Source organism: Patagioenas fasciata, chromosome 20, assembly GCF_037038585.1.
Source record: "Patagioenas fasciata isolate bPatFas1 chromosome 20, bPatFas1.hap1, whole genome shotgun sequence".
Taxonomy (NCBI): domain Eukaryota; kingdom Metazoa; phylum Chordata; class Aves; order Columbiformes; family Columbidae; genus Patagioenas; species Patagioenas fasciata.
The window spans coordinates 6,230,768-6,256,686 of record NC_092539.1 but is presented as its reverse complement, the minus strand read 5'-3'; the positions used below and the strand labels follow the sequence as shown (position 1 = coordinate 6,256,686).

The window sequence follows — 25,919 nt, the reverse complement described above, 5'->3', positions numbered from 1 at the left end:
GGACCCCCAGCCACAGGCATTGCTGGGGACAGTGACCCCGACGGAGAACTCAGGGTCCCCAAGGGCGCTGGGTGCTCGTGCCCCGGTCAGGGGGTCCCGCTGCCACAGCCCCCGGCAGAAGTACTGTCAAATCCCCAATGGGTTCGAACATCCTTGGGACACGGTGACGTGATTTTAGGCCACCACCCCCGGGGGTTGCTCAGTACCCCAAGCAATATCACACGGGTGGCATTGGGGGTCACGGGGCTGCTCCCTGGCGGATGCCGGGGCACGCACAGGGACATGGACGCTCCCTGGCATGGGGCGAAGCGGCGGAGGGGTGCGGGGACAGCGGCACAACCGGCCCGGCCGAGCGCCCCGACAGAGGTGACAGGCGGTGACAACATGGCCGCCGTGCGGGACTACAAGTCCCATGAGCCCTTGCGGGGCGCTGACGGGGCAGTGGCTTGTGACGGAAGGGGCGTGGCTTCTGACGGAAGGGGCGTGGCGCGGTGCTGTAGCAACGGCCGCCATGGCCAAGCAGTACGACATGGTGGAGTGTCCGTTCTGTGACGAGGTTTCCAAGTACGAGAAGCTCGCCAAGATCGGGCAGGGCACCTTCGGGTGAGTGTCTCGCCGTCCCCGAACCGACCCGCGTCTGTCCTCGGTCCTTCCCAGCTCTCCCCCGCCCTCTCCGGCCTACTCCGGCCTCGGTCTCCTCAGCCCCGCGGCCCGCCCGCCCCAGGCCTCGGTGCCCACTGCTCGGGTGTCCTTCCCCAGTCACCCTCCGGCCCCTGGGAACTATCCTGTTCCCTGAGCCCTCTTTTTCCCACCCCGAGGCCCCGCTCTGGCCCAGGCTCTGGCGGAGGAGAGAGTTATGCTGGAGGCAGACAGGGCGGGGGCCTGCACGTTTGCCCAAAACGCGCAACTTTGCCTTAAATGGTCCTGGGGATGTGGGAGGTCTGGGCTCTGGGTTGGCTTAGCTAGTTCTGAGGGCTTTCGGTGGAAAGGGTTGTGGCTGGGCCAGTTAGTGGTTCAGCACAGAGCTGTCTGTAGGGTGCTCTGGTGTGGCTGGTTTGGTCTTGTCCCTGGTCGGGAGCACATGGCTCCTTCCATTCTTCCTTGTGTCACTCACGGATTTCTTTCTGTTTTTACAGGGAAGTTTTCAAAGCCAAACATCGCCAGACAGGCAAGAAAGTAGCACTGAAGAAAGTGTTGATGGAAAATGAGAAAGAGGGGGTAAGTGTGGGAGCATGGCTGGGCTGTGTTTGGGAAGGCCTGAATCAGGGAGTTCACAGGTGAAAACCGATCTTTGGGGCAGCAAAGATGCATTTTCACTCTGTTTATCCATGTTTACTGCTATAAAGTACCAGATATTGAACCTGCAAGGGTGTGGTCATGATCCCAGCCCTGTGGCTTTTTTCCTCTCCTGATACTGTGTTAATGTTAGGGCTTGTGGTTGCCCTGACAAAGTGCAGAGCCTGTTATCACCTTCTCAGCATCAAAGGGCGGTGTGGTGCAGTAGTTGTGTCGTGACTGGGCTGCACAGGATGGGTCTGGGAGGTGACAATGGCCATGCCTGGGAGGTGATGCTGCTCACGTGTTCCTACTCCAGTGCAAAACCGCATCACCACTGGTGCAGGGCTCCACACTGGCTGTCGTCTGTGGAAGAACTGGATAGTGTGTGAAAGGTTCAGGGGTGTGCAGAGATGGGGCAAACTGGAGAGAGAGTTAACAGCTTAAACAGCACAGGCATCAGCCGGGGATTCTGCTCTGCAGTGAATGTACAAGGAGGGAAGAGGAGGGGGTGTGTCTGTGTGCCCATCTTGGTACCACACAAACACTTCTGTCTTGTGGCAGGATCTCCCTCACTAATGGTGGCCTGATGGCGAATAAATTTTGACAGTCCTGGTGTTGGTGTTATATTGCAAAGCCCTGATTGGCCTTTAGTGACATGTCACAGTGCTGCTCGAGGTTGTGGTCACCTCTGTTCTGTTCTCTAGGCAGGGCTGGCCTGGTCTCCTGCACTCCTCATCCCTGTCCTCTCTTTCTCCTTTGCAGTTCCCCATCACAGCCTTGCGAGAGATTAAAATTCTCCAGCTGCTCAAACATGAGAACGTGGTGAACCTCATCGAAATCTGCAGGACCAAAGGTACCTTGTGGAGCTCTCCCTTGCGCTGGCTCTTGGCTTTTTTTCCACCCTCCATTGCCACTGAGCAGGCTGGTCTTTTGTGGTGGGAAAAAGCTGTTCTCAGTCCCAGATAAGCCTGTGCTGTGGTGCTGAATCCTGCCCATGTTGGAAAATTAAATAAACCAGCAGTGGAGAGATTTTGAAGCAGAGGGTTGTGAGCATGGCTCTGATCTCATGGCTGCATGCAGCCAGTTCTTCGTCAGGAGCTGGAGCTTATGGCAGTTTGTGGCCGCTCTGAGCTGATGCCACAGCTGCAGCTGGGGACTCGCTTGGTGTCTCTTTATATGCGCAACAGTAATCTCTGAGCTACTCCTCCATCTCCACGGTTCCTCCACTGCATAACTGGCACACTCAGTGCACCCAGCCTGGCTCCATTTCCATGGAAAATGGTTTAAAACATTTACTAGTTTTTATATAATAATTCTCTTATATAGATTTGTACTGGAAAACCACTTTTAAGAGTGACAGCTGGTATTAAACCTGCCGTTCTCTAGTTAGTCATTGCCGTTAAATAAAAACGAAAGTGGCAGGGATCTGGTGATGTTTTTCCAAAAATTCCGGTCACTGAACTGGTAGAAACCTCTGGCCTATCATCGGGAACTTGAAGTTATTCCAGTAATCCAGTGCATGTAGATTATTGTCTGAACAGGAACAAGTAGAAATACCAACACCAAGTTAATTTTTAATTCATTTTGTGATTAAACAAATTGCGATGACTGTGTGTCTGACATGCCTAAAGTAAATATTTTTGTAGACATGTTGGTTGTTTGTGTTTTGTTTGGATTCAAGTATTCATCCAAACCCACCTTGACCTCAGGTTCCAGTAAAGTAGGAATGTTTCATTACTGTCCTCAAATTTGACGCTTTTCTCTTTTTACATTGGAAAGGAGAGCGTCTTGTTTCTGTGGGGCTGAGCTTAGCTGTCATTTTGCTGATCAGCAGGTTTTGCTGTTTACAGCTGATGAGAACCAGCCTTTCTTTTTAATAATGTTTTGCATGTGTGCTCTAGGAATGAGATTGCAATCGATTGCTTCATTTGAAGTTTCCTGTTATTAACTTTAAATTGCGATTAGAGTTGTAAATCAGTTGATCCAGATCAGCCCATTTTCGTAGGTGCTGTTTGAGGTTGCAGGAAACCTCACTTTCCAATATTCATTGGACAGATTTTCTGTGTTTCTCCATTTTCCCTGGGGCTGTCTTTGCGGTGCCCTCTCTACTGCTGATGCAATCGGTGATAATGCTCGGCTGGCAGCTCGCGGTGTGTGCATCTACCAGCCACAGCGTGCAGGCTGGAAACCCCACAGCCGCTACGTGCGCTGAGCAACACAAAATGAAGCTTTCAAAGATTTTCGTGCCCTTTCTTTGCCTGTCTGATGACCTTCACTACTCTGATACTCATCCCCTGTTCTTCTGTTGTGTTGTCTTAGTGCCTCTTTACAAAGGATCTTGCAGCCTGTGGGCTGTCTCTGGTTCTCTCTGTTGCTGTGCCCCGAGGTTTTGTCTAGTGAGTGTTGCATGAGCAGCAGGGTGGCTGGAGCTCAGGGGGAGCTGGGATGGAGTTTGGGGTTCCTCGCTGACGGTCCTTCCTTTCCTCTCCCGTAGCCTCTCCGTACAACCGCTGCAAGGGCAGCATCTACCTCGTGTTTGACTTCTGTGAGCATGACCTGGCTGGACTGCTCAGCAACGCCCACGTCAAGTTCACGCTCTCGGAGATCAAGAAAGTCATGCAGATGCTGTTGAATGGACTTTACTACATCCACAGGAACAAGGTAACGGGCCAGATCTGTGCTCTGTGGTTACCCTGCTCTCAGTGGCTTCGGGTGTCCTTGCACAGGCTGGAGGGAAATCCTTCCTTTTCCTTCACATCCAGAGTCTGAGTGCCCTGCCAGCATCAGGCACCCAAGGTATGTACCTTAATGGCTTAACCTTTCGATGTTTGTCCTTGTACAGATCTTGCATCGAGACATGAAAGCTGCAAATGTCCTGATCACAAGGGATGGAGTCCTGAAGCTTGCAGATTTTGGACTGGCTCGTGCTTTCAGCCTGGCTAAGAACAGCCAACCTAACCGCTACACCAACCGGGTGGTGACTCTGTGGTATCGGCCGCCAGAGCTGCTCCTAGGTAGGAGGCGCTGGGCTCCTCCGGCTTCTCTGCCCTTCTCCTTCCGCTGGGTGACTAACACGGCATCTCCGTTTAGGGGAGCGGGACTACGGTCCCCCCATTGACCTCTGGGGTGCAGGCTGCATCATGGCAGAGATGTGGACCCGCAGCCCCATCATGCAGGGGAACACAGAGCAGCACCAGCTCACCCTCATCAGCCAGCTCTGCGGATCCATCATGCCGGAGGTGAGGGCAGGAGCTGCGCAGCGGTGGTGTGGGCACGGTCTGGGCCTCTCCTCTGCCCTGGGCTCTGGCTGCTGCATGTTCCTGGTGCTGGAGGGTGTCTGCTGCAGGCAGGGATGCTGGGGAAGCTCCTCCTGTAAACTCTGTTTGCCTCCTGGGAGCTGAGCGCACAGTGGGATGCTGCGTTTTCCTTGCTGCTCTGTGTAAACTACAGCTGTCATGTTACTTGTGTTCAACCTCCTAAGGAAAAGAGGGTGAATTAGGCCTCTCAGACCTTCCGGAGGGGCGAGTCGTGTCCTTGTTTTTGAGCACAGAGAGGATGCTGGCTGTTCCTGGTATGAAAGAACAGAACGTTATGTGTAGGAGTCTGTTCTAACTTGTGTTTGGGGGTTGTCTCTCAGGTAAATACCCTCTGAATTTCCACTTTGTTTTGTGTTGAGAGGTTTGTCTCTTTGTGCTGATCACCTTGAAGAGCCTCTGTAATTCTGGCTTGTGATTTGTGGCATCAGCTCTACTCTGGTGCCAGCGCTCAGCCTGTTCTCAGCTCCTTCTCTAATGGCATCTTGTCCTGCCCTCTTGTGGGGGATCGAGCTGAGAGATCCCTTGGCCAGGGCTGTAATCGGGGGTGTGACAGACAGGCAGTTGTGCAGGCAACAGCAGACGCCTGATGCCTTTGGCACATACATTGAAGGTGGGTTTTTTTTGTACGTAAATACCTGCTGTGGTCTCTGCTAGGTCAGGGTTGAGGTAAGTGCTGGTGATTGCAGCAGGCTTTCCTTTCTAAGGATAAAAGGTGCCACATATATCCACGTTGTTATAAGTTTTCTCACTTTACGTTCTGGATGTTGTAGCTGGTCTGCGCTGTGTTCTCTAGTAGCTCTTTTTCCTTAGAGAACCAGAAATCCCAGAGCATCCTGTGTGCTGTTCCTACACCAGGAGGACTCTGTCCTGACTTGTCCATGTGTCTCCAGGTTTTAGTGCATCCTTTAGTGCCTCCTTCATGCTGTGGGAACAAGGTCTGCTAGCTCAGAGTTTATAAAATAGTATTGTTCTCTCAGCAGACCTCGCCCTGGTTTGCCTGAAGGTGTTAGCATTACAAATGGCTTGTCCTCTCCTTAACTATTTCTTCCCAACCCTCCTTTCTTGCCCCTTCCCAGGTTTGGCCAAATGTGGATAAATACGAGCTGTACCAGAAGCTGGATCCCCCCAAGGGCCAGAAGCGCAAGGTGAAGGATCGCCTGAAAGCCTACGTCAAGGACCCTTACGCGCTCGACCTCATCGACAAGCTGCTGGTGCTGGATCCTGCCCAGCGGATCGACAGTGACGACGCACTGAACCACGACTTCTTCTGGTCGGACCCCATGCCCTCGGACCTCAAAAACATGCTGTCCACCCACAACCAGTCCATGTTCGAGTACCTGGCCCCACCGCGCAGGAGGGGTGGGCACATGCCCCAGCAGCCCACAAACCAGGGCAGGAACCCGACCGCCACCAACCAGACTGAATTCGACAGGGTGTTTTGAGGGGGGGCTTCCCCAACGAGGCCCCACCTGGGCTACTCTTCAGGTTGCATTAAGCAGGGGTGTCCTCGTGGGGTCTTTTTGTCTGGGAAGGGACTTTTCTTCAAGGTGAAGTGCCTGCCGGCTTTAACTGAGCTCTGCCGCCTCCTCATGCAGCAGCTCAGCCCCTGCAGAGCTGTGTGACCAGCGACGTGATGCCTGTGCGCCCGGAGTTGTTTCCCTGCAGCTTTGGCACAGAGCCTGTGTTCCCTCTGCGCAGTCTGTATTGGTGACATTAATCTTGTGGATCGATCGTTACGAACCTGGTGATGGAGAAGGTGGCTCTGTTGGTGTTGGAGCTTTTGGCAAATGGTGCTGTGACCAGCAGGACTGGGATTAGCTGCTCTGAACTAAACTGCGCCGTGTTGGGAGCCTTCTCAGCTCTCTTGGTTGATCACAGCTCCTGCATGGTGCATCTTTTGAACACTGAAGCGTTGATGTAGGATGAGGCAGATGCCTCTGAGCAATGCGGAGGTGTCCTGGGGAAGGCAGAGTTGCTCTAGACAGCACAACTAACTCACTGGAATTTGAGCTCCAGCCCAGAAAGGGGCTTACTGGACAAACCAGAAATGTGCCTGGCAGAGCTCGTTGCTCCATAGAACCAGGATTTGCACTGGGAATCATTGGTCTCTGCAGCAGCACACAGCATTCACACTGTCTTTGTTGCAAAGTGGAATTAGGAGTCTTGTCGGACACAATTGCTGCCTCCCCGCAGCGCTGGCTCGGGCAGGAGTTGGGATGGAGATGGGAGCTGCGAGTTCTGGCTTAACCTGGGAGGTGGGGTGACTCTTAAGCCACTCGTACGCCCCGTCCTCTGTCATGGAGCTCTTTGCAGGAGTCTAGAGCAAGATCACTACCTTCCCCAGGTGCAGCGAGCACCCCAGGGCACTGCAATGGTGGGCACCCATCTGCTGGGGCTTGTCCAGACCGACTTGTACAGAGCAAGTGCTTCTTCAACCCGCTGCCGTCAGCCGCTCGCTGAACTCTGTGTCTTCCATGGCTGTCAGCTGCAGTCGGCCGTCTTCTCGGTTTCTTTCAAACAAATAATGCGTACGAAATGCAGCAGGCGATAACCCCTGGCATTTCATAGGTTGTCCATTAACTAGACTAATGGCAAAAGCCACGTCAGTAGCATAAGGTCTCAGGAGGAAGCTGTGGTGAGCAGGGCTGTTCTCAGGACAGAAAGTGAGGATGATAAACTATGTGTACCAGGTAAATCTCTCTCGGTGTGGGGCTCTGAAACAGCGGCCGGTTGGGGGGTACTTGGTGTCTTTGGAAAAAATGAAGTTGGTTGCAAGCAATAAGCCACTTGACTTCTTGCCGGTTGTGAATAAATGATTCTGTCCCAAAGATCTGTTTTTAATCTTGTGTTAATCCTTTCTTAAACAGAGAAAGCAGCTGGAGTGCTGTGAAAAGGCCCCTCTGTGAGTGCTGAGGACAGGCAGGTTGGGGCTCAGGCACTGTCGCCCCTGCCGGGGTCCCCAGCTCTGCTCCCAGTGCAGAGGGAGGGAGGCTCAGTGCGGTTAGTGCTGATGGGCGTTAATGTGGTAGCAGGAGCAGAACGGGTGTCAGGGGCTGCTCCAGTGGCACCGAGTGAGGGTGACGCTCTGGGGCGACCCTTGGGCCCCTATGTGAGGTGGAGGCCTGGGGCTGCAGAGCTGGGCCCTGGCTCTGCCAGGCTGAGGAACCTCAAGCGGAGGCGGGCTTGGTGCTACCCCCAGCCTCCCAACCTCGCCCGCGGGGGTAGCCGGGTCTCCCCCAGGGTTTTCCCCGGGTACGAAGGGTCCCCGCCCGCCCGCCTTTGCCCCTCGCAAAGACAAGCGCGACGTGGCGGCGCAACTGCCCGCTTCAAAGATGGCGGCGGGGGAGTGGGCGGGGCGGGGCGGGGCGGGGCGGTCCCCCCCGGCGTGGGCGCGGGCGCAGGGCGCGCGGCGCGGCGGGATGGTAGCGCGAGGGCTGCGCGGGGCGCTGCGCGCGGTTACCGCCGGGCGCCGGTTCAGCACGCGGCCGGCGCGCGCCCCCGCCATGGACTACCAGGTACCGGTGCGGCGGGAGCGGGACCCGGGACATCGCCCCGGGATGGGCACTGGAGGGCAGCGGCGGCCGCCGGGCCCGGGGCTGCCCAGCGCCGGTGGCCTCTTCCCAAGCTGCAAGGCTGCGAGCTCCGGGGCGGGCGGGGGTCACGGGGTCGGGACAGCGGGGCGGCCCCGGAATGATGCGGGCCGCCGAGCGCCCCACGCCCACCGGCGGGACTGCCCGGTCCTGCAGCCCCGGGCCGCGCCAGCCGCTGCTCAGCGTCCTGCCGCCCTTTCTACTGGGGACGGCCGGTGCCCGACCGCCACCCCCCAAACCTCCATCCCCGGGCTGACCCCGGCCTGCAGCGGGAGCCGCTCCGGCAGCCGCGGCGGAGTTGGGGCGTCCCGGGCCCACGAGGCTGCCCGGTGTCGCGGGGCCGATGGGGGTCCCGGGGCTGAGGGCCGGTGTGGAGCTTCCTGGTCCCTGCCCCACGCTCCCCGGAGCCAGCAGCACCAACCGTTCCTCTGGCACTGCGGGGATGGGGTGCAGCTGCTGGGGTGGGATGTCCCCACACAGGGGACACGGGCTTGTCCCACACCAGGTCCCCATTGCAGCACACAGCAGGGACAGCCCTGTGTCCCCCGCCGGAGGTCTCGGTGGCACCGGTGACCCGTGGTAACGATGGCAGCTGCACAGCCAGGTGCGCACCACATGCAGGTGCAGCTCCGTTGCTTCGTGTGCAGCCTTAATCAAACAGCCCGCGGGGCGGGAGTGCCAGCCCTGGAGCGCCGCCCGCTCACACCCGTCGACCTTGTCCCATTAGCACAGGGGAGGGTGCCGGGTGCTGGGCTGCCCATGCCCCCCCGCGGGGCCAAGGGGCACCCGGGGAGGGCTGGGCTCCCCCAGCTGATAAGTAGCCCGTCCCCGTGACGTCCCTGCGACGTCCCTGCGACAGGCGCTGGCACTGCCGGCCTGTCCCCGCAGGCCCATGGCGGAGGAGATGTTGCCGGCTGCGGGCACCACCGGGGAGATCGAACACGATGGGACGGGGCAGGCTGGTCCCCGGGGCCATGGCGGTGGGCACAGCCCCGAGACTGCGGGGATGGGTGCCATCCTCACCCCCTGCCCGGGATCTTACCAGGACGCCATCCGAACCCTCAACACCCTGCAGACCAACGCCAGCTACCTGGAGCAGGTGAAGCGGGAGCGCGGTGACCCCCAGGCCCAGCTGGAAGCCATGCGGGGCTTTTTGGAGAGGAGCGGGCTGAAGGTGAGGAGGGAATCCCTGTCCCTGTCCCCACACCCCGACAGTGGTGCCACCATGCTTGGTGTTCGCTGCCGTGAGGGTCTCACGGGGTGGTTGACCTCCGGCAGGTCGAGGACCTGGATCGACTGAATATCATTCACGTCACGGGGACGAAGGGCAAGGTGAGGTGGTCGGGAAGTGCCGCAGGGGCAAGGGGGGCCACCGGCATCTCTGGCTCCGTTTGCTTCTGCCCTGGCGTGGGGGGGTTAATGCTGCTGTCTGTCCAGGGCTCAGCATGTGCCTTCACCGAGTGCATCCTCCGTGGCTATGGGCTGAAGACGGGCTTTTACAGGTGGGCAGGGGCGTCAGGAGGGTTGGGGGAGGAAGGTGGTGCTGTGCTTGACTGTGCCTCCCCCTCTGCCCCCTCAGCTCCCCTCACCTCGTCCAGGTACGCGAGCGGATCCGCATCAACGGGCAGCCCATCAGCAAGGAGCTCTTCAGCAAGTACTTCTGGCTTGTCTACAACCGCCTGGAGAAGACCAAGGTAGGGGTGGTGGGTGCTTGCGGGGGTACTCCCGTCCTCAGGGACATCTCCCCAGGGCCATGTGCCCCAATGTCGGTTGGGAACACCCTGTGCTCTCCCCTTACACCCGCTCTGCCTGGCAGGACCCGGCACGCACCAGCATGCCGGCATACTTCCGATTCCTCACCATCATGGCCTTCCACGTTTTCCTGCAGGAGAAGGTGGGTGGTGGTGGCCACCAGCTTGTGGTGGGGACATCAGGTTGGCAGGGACCTCAGGGTAGGAAAGGGGACATGGGGCTTCCATCAGGCTGTACCCGAGGGACACTATGGTGGGTGGATGGACCCCCATGAGTGGAACACGTGTTCCGCCACAGGTTTTGAGGGGTGGTGACAAGGACCTGGCACCACCTTTGTCCCCAAATCCACGGGGACAAGTGCTGCCAGTGGCCCTGTGACAGCTCCGGTGTCCACAGGTGGACCTGGCGGTGGTGGAGGTTGGTATCGGCGGTGCCTACGACTGCACCAACATCATCAGGTAGGAGCTGGGGGCTCCAAGCCCATTCCCTAGGGCCACTGGGGCCTGGTGTCCCTGTGGTGGGGGGACAGTGGGGACATTGCCACACTGCGTCCCCAGGGCACCGGTGGTGTGTGGGGTTTCCTCCCTGGGCATCGACCACACCAGCATCCTGGGGGACACCATGGAGAAGATCGCCTGGCAGAAGGGGGGCATTTTTAAGGTAGGCGGATCCAGTCCTCCCCCTGCTCACGGTTTTGGGGTGCCCTCCCCCATCCCCCTGAGTACCCCCATCCTCCACAGCCCGGTGTGCCAGCATTCACCGTGGCGCAGCCGGAGCGGCCGCTCGAGGTGCTGAGGGACCGAGCCCGGGAGCGGGAGGTGAGTGCATTGACAGGGAAGGGGGGGTGACACGGAGGGTACCCCATGGCCAGGGGCTCAGCCTCCTCTCTCTGCAGTGTCCCCTCTACCTCTGCCCGGAGCTGGACACCTTCGAGCGGGACGGGCGGGCGCTGGAGCTGGGGCTGGCGGGTGCCCACCAGCGCTCCAACGCTGCCCTGGCCTTGCAGCTGGCACGGACGTGGCTGCAGCGCCGCGGCTGCCGCGGTAAGGCGGGGGAGACGGGGATGGAGGGGTTGGACCCCGCTGCTGTCCCCAGGGTCTTAGCAGGACACTGGACGCTGGACGCCGAGCTGGTGGAGAGGCCGGTGCCGCTGGCGCCCACCTTTCACCCCACCGAGGCCATGATCCAAGGTGTGGTACGGCCATGCCAGGACCCCCCCACCCTGCCATGTCGCGGGGCTTGGGGGACCACGCTGGGCTGGTGCCACCTGCGGTGGTCCTGGTGCTGGTGGGGGGGCATGGGAGTCCCAGCCTTGCCCTGTGCCCCCTCCCCAGGTCTGCGGGACACAGAGTGGCTGGGCCGGACCCAGGTGCTGCCCCACGGCGCCGTGACGTGGTACCTGGACGGGGCCCACACCACCAGCAGCATCCAGGCCTGTGTCCGCTGGTTCCGCCAGGCTGCCCTCAACCGGGACAAGCCCCACGAGTAAGGGGGGGACACGATGGGGACACCCAGGGTGGTGGTGCTGGGCATCCCCGTGGGGCATGGACCACCTGCCGTTTGTCCCCACAGTGGCTCCGAGGTGCGTGTGCTGCTCTTCAACGCCACGGGGGACCGGGACACGGCAGCGCTGCTCAAACTGCTGCTGGTGAGGTTTAGGAGGGGAATGGGGGGCTCTCTGTGCCCCGACGCCTGGGTTCTCTGCCTGTGCTGGGACTGACTTTGCTGTGGGTGTGGGAGCTGCAAGGTGCTGTCTGTCTGTCCATCTGCCCATGGTTGTACCCCAACCCTCACAAAGGTCTCGCAGCCCTGGGTGCAGGGAGGACTCGGGTTACCCCCAGACCAAACCCCTATAGCCCCAGAGGAGTGGGACTGATCCCAGTCGGAGTCCTTTGGGAGGGTTCCCAGCGTCCCCATGGCACTGACCCCCTTCTCCCTGCAGCCGTGCCACTTTGACTATGCCGTCTTCTGCCCCAACTTCACAGAGGTGTCTGTGGCCAGCAACGCAGGTGAGTCCTGGGCAGTCCAGCCCCCCCCATCCCCAACCTTTCCCCGGCCCCTCTTAATCCCTGACCGCCATCCCCATCCCTCCCAGACCAGCAAAACTTCAACGTGACTCTGGATAATGCCCTGACCCGCTGCCTGGAGAACCAGCAGACATGGACCCGGCTGCTGGAGGAGAAGGGGGGGCAGGACCCCTGGCTCCCAGCCCCTCTGCGGGCAAGGGGGCTGCTGCAGCCAGTCCCCACCCGAGGGACTCTGCTCCTGGCTCCCCCGGCCCCGCGACCCCTCAATTCCCCAGCCCTCGTCTTCCCCTGCCTGGCCCAAGCGCTGCGGTGGGTGGCGCAGGGCCGGGACCCCCAGCTGGCAGCCCCCACTGCCACGGGCGCCCACCCCCCGCCAGCCGCCAGCAGTGGGGCTGTGCTGCTGCGGGAGGCGGCCGCCATCCACGTCCTGGTCACCGGCAGCCTGCACTTGGTGGGGGGGGCCCTGCGGCTGCTCGACCCCACACTCTCCCAGTAAATGGGGGGCTGGGGCTTTGCACCTCTTTGCACTTGAAGTGCCGGTTCTGCTGCTGCTGATGCTCGGAGGCCGCTGGGGTGGGGGGGTGTGGGACGCCCAACCCGATCCCAGCTTGGCCCTTTTTACTCCAGTGCCTTTTGCCTGTGCCTCTCCTGGGGACACTGGCCATGGGGGGGATGCTCCGGGTCCCCAGCCCACCTTGGGAGGGCCCTGGGGGGGCTGCCCCAGACTGTGCTGGGGTCCCGGTGCCCAGGGGGTGGGCAGCTTTGGGGGGGGGCGGTATGTGGGAGCCTCAAGCCGTCGTGAGGCTCGGAATCAGGGTGTGACTAATTTAATGTAGGGGAGATTTTTATTATTATTAATAAAAGTTTGTAACTTGGATAGGGAGCTGGGGGGTAGTTTCCACCTATCACCCTGTGGTGGGGGCAGCAGCTCTGTACCCCCCCCAATAAACCACTTGCTCTCCCAGCGGTACCCGCTGCCTTCTTGGAGGGATGCGGGAGGGGCATGAGGATCACCCCAAATGCTGGGGCATGTCCTGGGGGCACCCACTTTTGCCCCACCCCCCATTTGATGGGGAGCCTTGGGGGGGCTCTGGCAGTAGCTGCTCTATCCGCCTCCCCGGTGCACCCAGCATCGGGGAACTCCCAGGTGGGGGTTGCAGGTGCCCCCCCCCAGCACGGGCTGCCCTTGGGGGGCCAAAGCATTCACTGAATGAGTAACGGAGACCCCCTCTGGGCTCGGCCTGAGATTTGGGGCAAAAAAAAAATGGCTTAATGGGGTTGGGGTGGGTCCCCAAGTCCGGTGGCCACGGGCTGGGTGGGCTCGGGGGGGCCCAGGCGGGTCAGGCCATGCTGCTGGTGGAGCAGGGGGTGCTCTGGGTGCTGCCGATGCTGTGGTTGGTGCTGCTGCTCTCCGAGGCCGGGGCCGTGCTGGAAACCGGCTGCAGTTTGGAGATGGGACCTGGCTCACGCCGCCCGCCGTGGGGAGAAACGCCGAGGGGAAACCAGACTCAGGGCGGCTGGCGGGGGCCACAGCTCATCCCCACGGGACCCTCCAGCCCCCCATGCACAAACCCTCTTGGATTGCTGCTCTCTGAGCCCCCAGCATGGAGATGGGCACAGGTGACCATAGTGGCACTGGGAGCAAGAGGGAGGGCAGGTTTTGAGGGGGACCCCAAGGCAGTGGAGGGGACCCTGGGGTGCTGTGGCCACCCCAAGCGGTGTAATTACCCCCCTGGCATCACCAGGAGAGCCATACGGATGATGGTGAAGCAGGAGCTTGGTCCCTTGCTTACCAGGTGGATTTGGGCTGGAGTGGGGAACATAGGCAACCCAGCAGGGGACGTGTGTATGGCCCCCCATCCCACCACGGCTGTTCCCAGGGTGGGGGATACTCACGGGTGTGCGAGTAGATGTACCAGAGCCCGGCGGTGAGGAGAGCCCCGATGAGGAAGGCGCCGAAGGTGATGCCCAGGACGGCGGCTAGCCCCAGCCCGCGGTCTGTGGGAGGACGAGTCCATCAGTATCACCACATTGTGTGTGGGGGGGGTCCCTTCCCACCTCCATTCCCACCCCAGCCCCCTCCCCTGTCCCCAACTCACTGTTGGGCAGCCGCCAGCCATCCTTCACCGTCACCTCCAGGACCTTCTCAAAGATGGTGTTGTTCTGTAAGGGAGGTTGGGGTGAGACGGAGGGAGGACAGGGATGGGGAGCAGGGATGGTGCTCCTGGCCACCAGTGCTCCTCACCACCAGTGATGGTGAGGACCAGCATGGTGGCATCACGGCACGGGGCGGGGGGGTGTTACACTGACCTGCAAACCAGCCTTGCACTTGAGGGTGGCAGAGAAGGGGACGCGCCCGCCCTCGGGGATGGCGTAGGTGAAGCGGAAGCGCCAGATCTTCCTCCCGCGGCTGCTGGGGGGCCCCTCCAGCATGGCCACCCCTGCGCCCCGCGCCTCGCCACCCTGCAGCAGCAGCACCGGCTCCCGCCCCGGCGCCACCAGCCAGCACTCCTTCAGCTGCAGGTCCGCCGGGTGGTCCTCCCACCGCATGGACGCCTGCCGCGGGGACACGGGACACGCCGTCAGGGTCTCACCAGGCAGGGGACAGCTGGACCCCCCGAGCTGTGGTGCCAAGCCAGCGGTGGTACCTGCACAAAGGTTTCCTTGTTGATCTCCAGCTCTGTCTGTGGGGCCTCGAAGGCGGCGGTGGGGAAGAGGCGCAGGAAGAGTTCCCGTGGGATCTTGCACTGGAAAGCCACCTGCAAGTGGGGACAGTGCTGAGGTCACCCTGGCAACGGTGGTGGCAGCAGCACCCTCCTCCTGCGGTCCCAGCCTGGACCTGCCAGGAAACCTGGCTCTTACCCGCACGCTCCGGAGCACCGTGCCCTTGGCCAGGTTGAGGATGAGCTGTGAGAAGGTGAAGAAGGCTGGGTGAGCCAAGGGGTCCCCACTGTTGGGGGTCTCTTGTGCTCAATGGGAGGGGATGGGGTGGTCCCACCCTGGGATAAGATGGGATGGCCCTGCCCTGGGAGGGGATAAGGGGGTTCCACCCTGGGCTGGGAGGGGATGAGACAGGGGGGTCCCACCTGCACCCCCCAGCACCCAGTCACAGCGACAGGGCTCAGCCCTGGGCCACAGCAAGATGTTTCCAGCCATGCAAAAATCAAGGAGGTCTCAGTGCAGAAGACCCCACCAGGCATCACTGAAGCCCCACATGGGGTGTCAGCGGATCTGGGGCAGCACCCCGGCCAGCCCCCTCACCTCGTTGTTGGCATGGCCTCTGCTCTCCAGCGAGGTGCCGCAGTGGCTGAGGGGGGTTTTCAGCATGAAGTGAGTGGCGTTCTTCTCTGCCTGGCAGCTGATGTCCCGCAGAGTGATGTTCACCACGTCCTTGATGGGCTGGGAGAAAAGAACCTGGTGATCACCCACTGGCTGGGGACAATCCCATGCCACCCAGAGCACCCCTGGGTGATGTTGATGGGTAGCAGGACCCCTCCCCAGCCCTCACCTCCAGGTGGGACCTGGCGATGATGATCTCCATAGTATCATCCGTGCACTTCCAGGGCTGGAGCGTGAGCAGCAGCATGCTGGGCAGTGAGTAGGCAGTGGGGGCCGGGGGAGTGGGTGTTGTGGGTACCCTCCTGACTGCCTCTGCGGGACGGGGAGATGGGGTGCTAAGCGGGGGCGGTGGGACCCCCCATCACCCCCAGCCCCAGGGCGCTGGGGGCCTCACCGTGTTCCTGGATCTCCAGGCTGACGCGGGTGCTGGTGGGGATGACGGAGTAGGAGGCGACGATGCTGTAGTTCTTCTCAAAGGCTTTGGCGATGAGGCCCCGCTCTGTGTCAGGCAGGAGCTCCCCGGTGAGCACCATCGAGGAGACGGGTGCAATCCTGTAGTTCCCGGAGGCCTATGGGGCGGGAGGGGGCAGCACGGGAGGGGTTGAGCAGGGATGGGGACAGCTGGGGACACTCAAGGCAGGGACAGCTTCTGGGGTGGTCTCCATCACGAGGGCTCACAGTGAGGGGGCTGTCACCTCCCTGTGCCCAATGTCCGCAGATGCCCTCCTGCCATCGCCCCCCGCCACCAGCCCCCTTGGCGAGGGTGGCACGCACACACACACCCCCCCACACCCCCACGTCCCGCTCAGCCCTACCATGAACTGGATGTGGCAGTTGTTGACGGACAGGGACCAGGTGAGGTTGGCTCGGCTCTGCAGGATGAGGAGCTGGTTGCTCTGGTTGCTCGCAGGTCTCTCAGGACAGCTCAGGGACAGGTTCACCTCTGTGACCAGGGAGCTGCAAAACCAGGACATGCCCCCCCAAATCAGCCTCCTCTGCCTGCAGATCCCATAGACCCCCTCGGGATGGGGGAGCTCTGCCTGTGGGACACCCCAATCCCTTCCCAAGCATCTCCAAGCATGTCCCGCCACCCATGCCACCACGTGTCCCATCATCCGTACCACCACATGTCCCATTACCCTGCCGCTGCCAGCACCACCTGATACCTGGGCTCGGGCTGCAGGCGGATGATGTGGGCGGCCCTGGTGCTCGGGTTGTCCCTGGTGCTCTGGGTGTCTCTGCGTGAGCAGCCCTTCATCCCATGGAAGAAGACCTCGGTCTCGAGGTGCAGTGACGCATCGAAGTGCTCCTGGGGGACACAGTCTGGCGGGCTGCTGGCGTCTGCAGAGGTGGGGAGGGTCACCCAAGCCAAACTGGGCTCAGTGGATGGGGAGATGCTTGGGCGAGGTGACACTGCTCGCCATAGCATCTCCCCCGGGATTGTGCTTTGCCCCAGTGGGTTGTCACCCGTCAAGCACACGAAGAGCATTGCTGCCCCGCTGTCCCCCCAACGCCAGCCCCCAGCCCCATGTACCTTCTCCCAGGCGGAGCTGGACCCAGCGGGGGTCCCGCAACTCGCTGTAGGACGTGATGCCCCCATAGGTGCCCCGAGCCCAGGCCAGCAGCTGCCCCTCGCTGGTGGCCATGGGTGGCTCGGGTCCCAGTGTCATGGTGGTCCCCAGGTTGTGGTGGGCATCCTGTGGGGTGAGTGGCAGCCTGAGCCAGGGTGGACAGCGAGGCACATCCCTCCCCAGCGTGGGCTGGTGTCAGGAAAGCACGGCAAGCCTTTTCCCCAGCATGGGGGATGCGGGTGTAAGGTTAAACCGGTGGGTACCCCTGGAGCCCCGATCTCATCGTGACTGGCGAGTCACCCCGGATAAACAGGGGCTTTTTCTGGGGCACGGGCTGGGAGCGGCGTGGGCGGCTGGCGGCACGCGGGGAGCTCAGCCCACTTTATTATTAGCTGCAAACAAAGCAGGAGGTTTATTTTGCTAACAAAGCGCCCAGCCCCAGCTCAGCTCACTGGAGCCAAATCCCATCCCTGACCTTCCTCCCGCCGGCCGGAGGAAACGGGAGCTTTTTCCAGCCCTGTGCGTCATTCCCTGCCTGGCCAGCCCCATGCTCAACGCCACCAGCAGCCACCAAGCGTGTCACCTCCTCCCCAGGGCACTGTGAGCATCATCTCTGGGGATGGAGGACCAGTCTCCTCCAGGGACACTGCCTAAAACATCTCCAGTGATGGCCCCAGCCCTGTAGCCCCCCGCAAAGGTTGTGGCACTCACGGTGCGGACGAGCAGGTCCGGGCACGAGGAGGTGATGGTGGCCAAACAGCGGGCACACAGGAGGACGAGTACCGCTGGCTTGGTACAGCTGCCAGTTCGCGGTGTGATGAACACATTCAGTGGAAAGGCAGAGACCTGGGGAGGACAGGGAGAGCGTCACCACTGCAGCCACCCTGCCCCAACTGCTGTCACCTCCCTGCCTGTCCTCCCTGGTCACCCCACCTGTCCCCAGCACCAGAGGCAGCAGGGAGAGCCCTTGGCTGGCCCACAGCATGAGTCACGCAGGAGGCAGTGGTGGCCGGCTTTAGGGAGCAGGTGAGGAGATGCAGAGATGCCACATGGATGTTTACCCATGCTGAGGGTTGGGGTGGGGGGGACACTCCAGCTTCCCCACCTCGGGCACCGGAGCATCCCCACTGTGGGTACCGTGGCGTCTCTGACTGACAACCCACGCACCGGGACATCGCCCTGAGGGTTTCCCAGCCTGGTCCCAGTATCACGCAGCCACTCCAGGCTTGGGACTGGCCCTACTGGCGCGCACGGATGCCGGAGGCAAAACAGCGGCACGCATTGCTCCCCGCGGCCAGCACTGCCCGGCTGCCTCCAGCTGCACATCCAGCTGGGGAAGCCAAAACACCAGGTGATAAGTTTGGCAACCGCCACCTGAATCATTGCTGCAAAAGTGCTGAGCCAGGCGGCAGCCGGGAAAACCAGGGCGGGGGGAGGCAGCTGCCAGTGCGGGGCCGGCGGGACGGACTTGTGGGCATCCTGACCTGGCTGTGGCCCTGCGGCCAGCGTGGGTGGCCGGGGACCCCGGGTGGCCCCGCGCGTCAACGAGGAGCCGGCGGCTGTTTTTCCTGCCTCGTGTTTTGCGGCGCTCCATTGTTCGGCTGCGCGAGCCTCGCCGCTGCCCCGCCGCCGCCTTTCAGGTTATTTTTTCTTTTTTTTTAATGCATCGTGGGGATCTGCTTATAGAAAGCAGCTTCCAGTAATTCTTCTATAAGTGGAGCCGCGTCCCTGCCTGGCTCCCCCATGCGCCACAGGGCTTGGTGCCACAGCTGTGACATCAGTGCGTGTCCCCCGCCGCCGCCGGTGACAACTCTGGGGCACCCCAGCCTTGGCGCCGAGGTGCCAGGGCCAGGTCACACCAGGCTGTGGTACAGGGGCCCTTGCAAAACCCACTCTCCCCAGCGGATCCCAGCCCAGCTCCCGCCTTCCCCTGAAAAGCAGAACTGGGAGAGCTGGGAGGTGGTGGCAGGCGGACTGTGGCGCCAGTCGGCCCAAGTCTGAGCCAAAATCGGGTGCTGGGTTTGCCGGGGCTCAGCCAGTGCCAAGGGAGCTGTGACATGCTGCAGAGCAGTTGTGCAAACCTGTGTGTTGGTGCAAATCCATGCACCAGCACAACCCAGCAGCAGCGCCAGCCGAGGATGCTCCCCCAGCCCTGCTGCTGCTCTGTGCCCCCCCATACCCAAAACACCCACATGGTTATCACCCCTCGGCAGGCGATGCAAATGCTGGCAGCCAGGTTTCCACTCAGTCGTCATCAAGCGATGTGCTTTCCTCCCTTCCCTCCCTCCCCAGTGTGGTCGCCATCAGAACCCATGGCTCTGCCCTGCTCCTGAGCTGGGACCAAGCCACCTCCCCCGAGAAACAGGGGTTCCTGGGACATCCCCCACAGGGACAGCCCCGGCAGCAGGGGCTGTTAAAAAAGTTGCCTCTAAAGACTTTAAATCCCCATCAGAGCCAGAAACATCCGCAGCTGAGCTGGGAGGGGAAGCTCAGTGAAAGCACCATGGAAAAGGTTAATCTGGGTCCTCTCACTGTTCCTTAGTTAGAGGAAATGGTTTTGACAGCCGGGACACCCTGACAGGCAGGGAGAGCGCTGGGGTGACAGTGCAGGGGTGACAGTGCCATGGTGACAAGTGGCAGGACCCCGCTCGCTCACCTTGGACCACTTGACGCTGAGGACATGGACTTCACGGTCCGTGCCCACCAAGCTGCTGCTGACACAGCCCCGCGGCACCGTGCTGGTGGCGTAGGACAGGGTGATGGGCGGCTCCGCCGTCACCGGCTGCAAGTCACAGCCCTCGGCTCTCCCAGCATCTGGATGGAAAACAAGAGACCATCAGTGCCCGCCATGCAGACGTGGGGTGACACAACACGGAGAGGGACATGACGCAGGAAGGGGCTGCAATGCTACACGAGCCCCGGTGCTGTCCCCGTGTCACCATCACAGCACCACCGCAGCCCCGCTGCTGGCACAGCGCCCGCGGGACCATCTGCTACGTGTTTGCTCGGAGCTCGTCTGCCGCTGCTGGCCCCCGCTGTGATCACGTTAATGACCCTCGGATCCGGGCTGGAAAAATCTGCTGTCCCTCCTCGGCACTGCTGCCTGCCAAAACTCGCACCCGGCTGCCCCGAAGGCTGGGGCGGTGGCGGAAACCCCCCCACGTCCCCCCCGTGCCGCAGGAAAGGGGGAAGCTCAGGTATGGAAATGGCCGTAAAGCTCATCCTCCGCGGGCGCCGAGGCGTGAGCTTCGCCCCATCCCGAACCCCCCGCGTGGCGCAGGAGCGAGCGGGGCCAGTGAGCGGCTGCCAAGGGAAATCCTGAGCGCAAACAGCCGTTTGAAGGCCTGATCTTGTAAATCCCCATTTGCCTCAGCTATTTCCCCTGCCCTGGGCAGCCCTGCTGCGGCCAGGCTGTCCTTGAGCTGCTCCTGTGCTGGAAGGTGTCCTGGGGACCTGTTTGAACCTGTGGGTGTCCCTTGCAGGGGCTGGGCAGGATGGAGCCCCACAGCTGTGGGTGGGGGCTCCCCATGGGTACACAGTGCCTAGGGTGCTGTGTTCTTTAGAGGTGGTCCCCGAGCCCCATCCCTTCCCATCCCATCCTTTCCCATCTCTGGTGGCACCAGCCACCACACCAGGAGGTTACAGGACCCCACATCAGGGCTACCCAGCCACCTCCATGGGGAGCGGGAATGGAGGGTATGATGCTCCCATCACCAAGGTTTTGGGATGCAGCAGCCAGCAAAGTGCCACCCATGCCACGTCGTGCCCATCACGACATCCCCAGCCCGTGTCTCGCCATCGGGGTGGTGTGACCGCGGCAGCGGGGTCACGGCACAGACCCCCCCTGGTGACGCTGCCGCAGGCCCACCTATTGTCCGGCGCTTCCTCCCCTCGGCGCGGCGGCCGCGCGGCCGGCAGCATCAGGAGGAAGATAAACAGCCGCTTATCTGGGCGCCACAGGCCCCATCCCTCTTCCCCTTCGCTCCTGCCTCGACGGCACTGGGCACGGCCACGTGGCCCCCGGCATGGCTGGGCAGAGGACAGGCAGCTCGTCACACCTCCGGCAGCATCCCATGGGGACATCAGACAGGGCCTGGGGACATGGCCAGGCTCGTCCCCAGTGCAGGGCAGTGATGCCAGTGGAGGGGACGCGGGGCAGTGGTGCCAGCCGGGCACCGTCTGTCCCCAGGGAAGGCAGCAGCGGGCTCCAGTATTATGTCAGGATCAGATAAGGGGGCTCAGCTGGGCCGCCCGGGGCGATCAGATAAGGGCACTGTTATTTTTGTACTCCGGGAAAGGGAAAAAAAATAAAAAGGAAGAAAGAAAGAAAATCCACTTTATGTTTTTCCAGCCGCCTGCTTTCTCCCTCATTTCAGCACAGCCAAGACCAGGATGGTTCAACAACGGCTCCCTGGGGGTTTGGGGACTTTGGGGGAGGGGATTCCTGGGTTTTTGGGAGCAGATCAAAGGCCCTGGGCAGAGAGCAATGCCCAGGGGTGCCAGGCTGAGCCAGGGTGGCTCCAGCAGCACAGGATGCCCCATGGGACGGGCAGCGCCACTCCAGCATCCCAGCATCCGGCTGTGCCGCCTTGGCACTTGTGTAATGAGCTGGTCGGTCTCAGCCCGGGTCAGGAATGAAGATGGACCCTGTGCTGCAAACTTGAGGGAGAGTTGTCACCCTCTGAACCACCACTGGGTTTCTGGACCATGCAGAGGTGGCATCAGGGCTCAGATGGGATGAGGCTTTGGGGCTGACACAGGTGATGTCATTCCTGTCCCTCTGTAAATCGGCCAGGCACTGAGGGGCCTCTGCCCAGGGATGGGAAGGGAGAACCCAGCACCGTGCTCACCCTGTGGGAGCAGCGCTGGTCCCTGCTGGGGAGGGACAAAGTCCCCCACATCTGGCAGGCTACTGTGTCTGTGAAGTTCCATGGTACTTCACCTGCCGTGGGCAGCCTGCACCCCCTGATACTGTGCTCACCATGGGCACCCCCAGCCCCACAGGAGAGGCAGCAGATGGACAAGACATGGCCTGTGTGGCACGGCTGGGCAGGATGGGGATCACATGGCACAGTTGCATAGGATGGGGACTGTATAGCACAGCTACACAGGACAGGGACTACATAACACAGCAACATAGGATAGGGACGATATGGCAGTCACATAGGATGAGGACCACATAGCACAGCTGAATAGGTTGAGGATGACATGGCACAGACAAATAGTACATGGTCTTTATGGAAGAGCTACACAGGACAGGGACCATACAGGCACAGTCATATATGACAGACTGTATAGCACAGGTACATAGGACAGGGACTGCATTGGAGTTACGTAGGACAGGGACCATAAGGCACAGCTATATGGGCTAGGGAGTGTATAGCACAGTTAGGATAAGGACCTCATTACACAGCAACACAGGACAGGGACAGTATGGCATAGCTATGTGGGATGGGGACTGTATAGCACAACTATGTAGGATGGAGACCATATAGCACAGACATATAGGACAGGGACCATATGGCTAAGCTAATCAGAATGGGGACCATATAGCACAGCCATACAGGACAGGGACTATATGGCACAGTTACTCAGGACGGGGACCACATGGCATAGCTACATAGGACTCAGCCCATATAGCACAGCCATATAGGATGGAGGCTGTAACGGACAAATACAAAAGACATAGACTGTGTGTCACAGCTATGTAGGACAGAGGTGACATTGCACAGCTGTGTAGGATAAGCTATGTGGTATAGGGACTATACGTCACAGATAGAGAGGACAGGGGCTCTGTGGCACAACTAAACAGGATGCAGACCTTATGGGACAGCTATATGATAGGGACTGTATTGCATAGCTACATAGGACCCAGACCTCACTGCACATCTATGCAGGATGGGGACTGCATGGCACAGCCATAGGACGGGGATTGTATGGCACAACTACGGGAGACAAGGACCTTGTGGCACAGCTGCGCCGGATGGGGACCATACAGCACAGACGGGACATGGCTCATATGGCACAGCCTCGCTGGACAGGGACAGCGTGCCACAGCTATGGGGCAGTGACCGGGGGTGACAGCAAGCAGGGAGCGGGTGCTGAGCCTGACAGCAGGGACTCCCAGCAGCACCCACCAGCGCTGGCCCCACGGTGGCCAGCAGGGACTGACCCAGCTGGGACAGGTTGTGTCACTGGCCTCGGCCTCCCCATTCCCTCCCAGTTCCCTTTCCCTCCACCAGTGACTTGTGTCCCCAGGTCCCTCAGCTCCCTGCCTTCCAACTGTCATGGGTGTCCCCAATTCTGTCCCCCCTTGAAATTCCTCCTGTGGCTTTGCAGGGACCCCAGGGTGGCTTTAGTGCTTCCCTGCCCGACTGCTCCGGGTGCACACGAGCCCCAAACTCTGTCCCCATGGCCGACACGGGGCTTTACAGGCTTTTTCCCGTTCCATGTCCCCAGCTCCCTCTGACTCACAAACCCCGCGGTGACAGGAGGCCACAAAAGTCACCCCAGTCCTCCCCGGGTGCCATTGCCTCGGCCAGGGAGCAGCAGTGGCGCCTTGGACACTCGCAAACCCCAGTGACGCAGCCAGGATTTCGGGGGTCCCGAGGAGCGGCAGGGCTGTGCGGTGGGTTCCTCCCTGAGGCTGAGGGGGATTGACGTTTCCCACCCTCAGGACTGTCCCCCAAACCCTTCTCTCCCGAGGGGTTCCCAGGGGTGACACTGCCAGCACAGCCAGGACCTCTTCATCCGCAAACCCACCGCCCCGCGGGGACTCAGACCCCACCAAGCCCGGGCTGCTCCGGGACGCAGTCACTGGTGGGTCCCGCCGGCGAACGTTCCATCCCGGAGGTCCCATGCCGGTGTCCCCCGCGGTGTCCCCCCAGCCCCACTCACCCGGGCGGCCCAGCAGGGCCAGCAGCAGCGGCAGGAGCGGGGCGGCGTGGGGGCCCATGTCCTCCCCGGGAGCCAGCGCCGAGTGCCGGGCGGCGGCGGCGGCAGGAAACCGACTCCCTTCGGAGGAGGGTCCGCGGGCGGCGCGGCTCCGAGCCGGGAGGAAATGCCGCTGGCGGCGCTGGGGCCGTGCCGGCGGCGGGGGGGCGGTGGCAGCCGCCCACAACGGGGGGGAGATGGGGGGCCTCCCCTCCGGGAGGCGCCGTGCCTCAGTTTCCCCACAGCGCAGCGCGGGGCATCACCTCCAGAGGGGTGCGCTGGAAGCGCCTTGAGCGCCGGGGGGCACCGGCAGCCGGGGTGGGTGTCCGCAGGGACTCCCCTTTGGCTGGCACTGGTGAGCAGAGGGGTGTGACACAGGAGATTGGAAGTGCCCGGGTGAGGTGTGCCCCCCAAACTGTGTCCATGCACACTGTCGCAGCACAGCCCGACCCACACAGTGAGGAGATGGCTGCCCCAGGTGATGGTGATGGGATGCCCCATGGCACCCCAACATGTGGCCCACATTGCCCCTAGCCAGCACATCAGCCAAGTCACCATTTCCCAGGTCCATGGCGGCCCCATGATCCTGGATGCCCACCCTGAGGCCATGGGGCAGGCAGAGGGTCCCACAGCACAGCTGCCAGCCTGTACCCTTGCCCAGGGCACTGTTGGGGACTGCCTCGACACCCCTGTCTGGACACCACCCCCTAGCTGGCAGATTTGAGGGTGGGAGGTCCCCAAAGACAAAGCTGCCTGGGTGAAGGGATCGCAGTGAAGCACCACCAAAGTTGGAGCCATGGGGTGGCTGGAGGTACCCAGGGACCACCCCTGTTTCATTCCTCTCACAAGTGCCAGCGGCTGCTGCCTGAGGCGAGAGCTCTCACACAGCTAATGGTGGGGCTGGGAGCCTCGTTCTGGGGGTGGGTGCAACCCCCCAGGGGTGATCTCCATCCTCATGGGCAGGAGGATGCCCAGGGAAGCCAACGAGGCCTGTTGCCACCAGCCAGGATGTCCCCGGAGATGTCCCTGACCTTGGGGTGAGCAGCAGACATCTCCCATGACAGAGCACTGCCATCTCCTGGGGACCGCGGGGACGGGTGCTCTCCCGGGGTTGGGGACAGGGATGAGGACCAAGACCAGGTAGAGGCATCCCTGGCCCTTCTGCAGCCCTCTCCCCGCGGTGACACTGCACTGCAATGAGCAAGAGGCTCTCAGTGCTGGGCCCCGGGGATGGTGGTGACAGACAGGGTGACAGATGGGAGGGTGGCTGTGACTGCAGGATGCCCGTGCCTGCCACCCTGTGCTCTTGGTTCAGCCCCAGCACAGCATCTTTCCCCACCTTGCAGCTCACAGGGAGGCCTCAGGCTTTCCAGCCAGAAGAAAATAATCCAAAACCCCATCATCAAGCACCCAGGGGCCATGCTGGGGGGAGAGGGCAGGGGGCCTAGTCCTGCTGGGTACTGTGGTCTCCCCCCTCCCAGCACCACCACCCTGCTCACCACCTGGGGAAACTGAGGCACACTCATAGCACACCCAAAGAGGGCTGTAGGCACAAGGTAGATGTGTCACCCTGCTCCCTACTGCATGGCTTTAGGTTGTAGCACCCCAAACTGCCTGTCCCTCCTGTACCCCATCCCCAGCTCAGCAGTGCTGGCAGTGTCCCAGCCCTGGCTGGATGGTCGCATCCTTCCCACCTGGCTGCACCCACCATGCCCTGGGCTCCGTCGGTGGCTCCTTCACCCCCTGGGCACCGGGCTGATGTCGGAGCTTGGTGACTTTGGATTTTCTTCTCGGGGATTTTTGTTTTTTCCCACTCGCTTCCTTCCTCCACTCTGGCCCCGTGGCCTCGGCTGCCCCCGGCCTCGCCGCCTCCCTGGCCTCCCCCAGCCCCCTGGCTGTGGGCCCAGCTCCCAGCGGCGCAAAATCGAGTGGTGGGGGGCCCTGCGGGGGGTTGTGGCTCTGCTGCCTCCTGCCCTCAGTGTAGCTGGGTAAACCCCACTACAGCCCCTCTGCTGTGGCATCATGCCTGGGCAGCTCTGCAGGTGCTGGGTAAACCCCAAATCCCCGTCCCCAGCACCAGCACCCCCAAATGACTGTCTGCTGGGGCCCTGC

At 61.4% G+C, this 25,919-nt stretch overlaps 3 protein-coding genes across 6 annotated transcripts; 2 read left to right on the top strand and 1 right to left on the bottom strand.

Moving 5' to 3' along the window:
* Nucleotides 1–480: 480 nt before the first annotated feature.
* On the top strand, nt 481–7,423 carry CDK9 (cyclin dependent kinase 9). Its single transcript, XM_065854136.2, has 7 exons — nt 481–603; nt 1,137–1,218; nt 2,041–2,131; nt 3,773–3,939; nt 4,121–4,292; nt 4,369–4,517; nt 5,672–7,423. The coding sequence occupies exons 1-7, from the start codon at nt 512–514 to the stop codon at nt 6,035–6,037; spliced, it is 1,119 nt and encodes a 372-aa protein (XP_065710208.1). The 5' UTR covers nt 481–511; the 3' UTR covers nt 6,038–7,423.
* A 568-nt stretch (nt 7,424–7,991) lies between these two features.
* Nucleotides 7,992–12,928, top strand: FPGS (folylpolyglutamate synthase). 4 transcript variants are annotated; one of them, XM_065853884.2, is made up of 14 exons: nt 7,992–8,110; nt 9,231–9,359; nt 9,464–9,517; nt 9,623–9,687; nt 9,765–9,879; nt 10,002–10,079; nt 10,334–10,395; nt 10,495–10,597; nt 10,678–10,755; nt 10,833–11,127; nt 11,272–11,422; nt 11,510–11,585; nt 11,880–11,946; nt 12,033–12,928. In XM_065853884.2, the coding sequence occupies exons 1-14, from the start codon at nt 8,015–8,017 to the stop codon at nt 12,458–12,460; spliced, it is 1,797 nt and encodes a 598-aa protein (XP_065709956.1). In that variant the 5' UTR covers nt 7,992–8,014; the 3' UTR covers nt 12,461–12,928. The 4 variants fall into 4 exon arrangements, with proteins under 4 accessions (XP_065709956.1, XP_065709957.1, XP_071673418.1 ...); XM_065853885.2 differs by having other exon boundaries at nt 7,998–8,110; nt 9,261–9,359; XM_071817317.1 differs by having other exon boundaries at nt 7,998–8,110; nt 9,045–9,359.
* ENG (endoglin) lies at nt 12,791–23,929 on the bottom strand. The gene is made up of 15 exons (XM_065853883.2): nt 23,772–23,929; nt 19,531–19,688; nt 17,586–17,720; nt 16,838–17,000; nt 16,470–16,644; nt 16,119–16,260; nt 15,698–15,872; nt 15,473–15,615; nt 15,226–15,363; nt 14,827–14,871; nt 14,613–14,723; nt 14,275–14,520; nt 14,064–14,127; nt 13,861–13,962; nt 12,791–13,423 (listed from the first exon to the last, which is right to left on the bottom strand). The coding sequence occupies exons 1-15, from the start codon at nt 23,827–23,829 to the stop codon at nt 13,305–13,307; spliced, it is 1,974 nt and encodes a 657-aa protein (XP_065709955.1). The 5' UTR covers nt 23,830–23,929; the 3' UTR covers nt 12,791–13,304.
* Nucleotides 23,930–25,919: the final 1,990 nt, after the last annotated feature.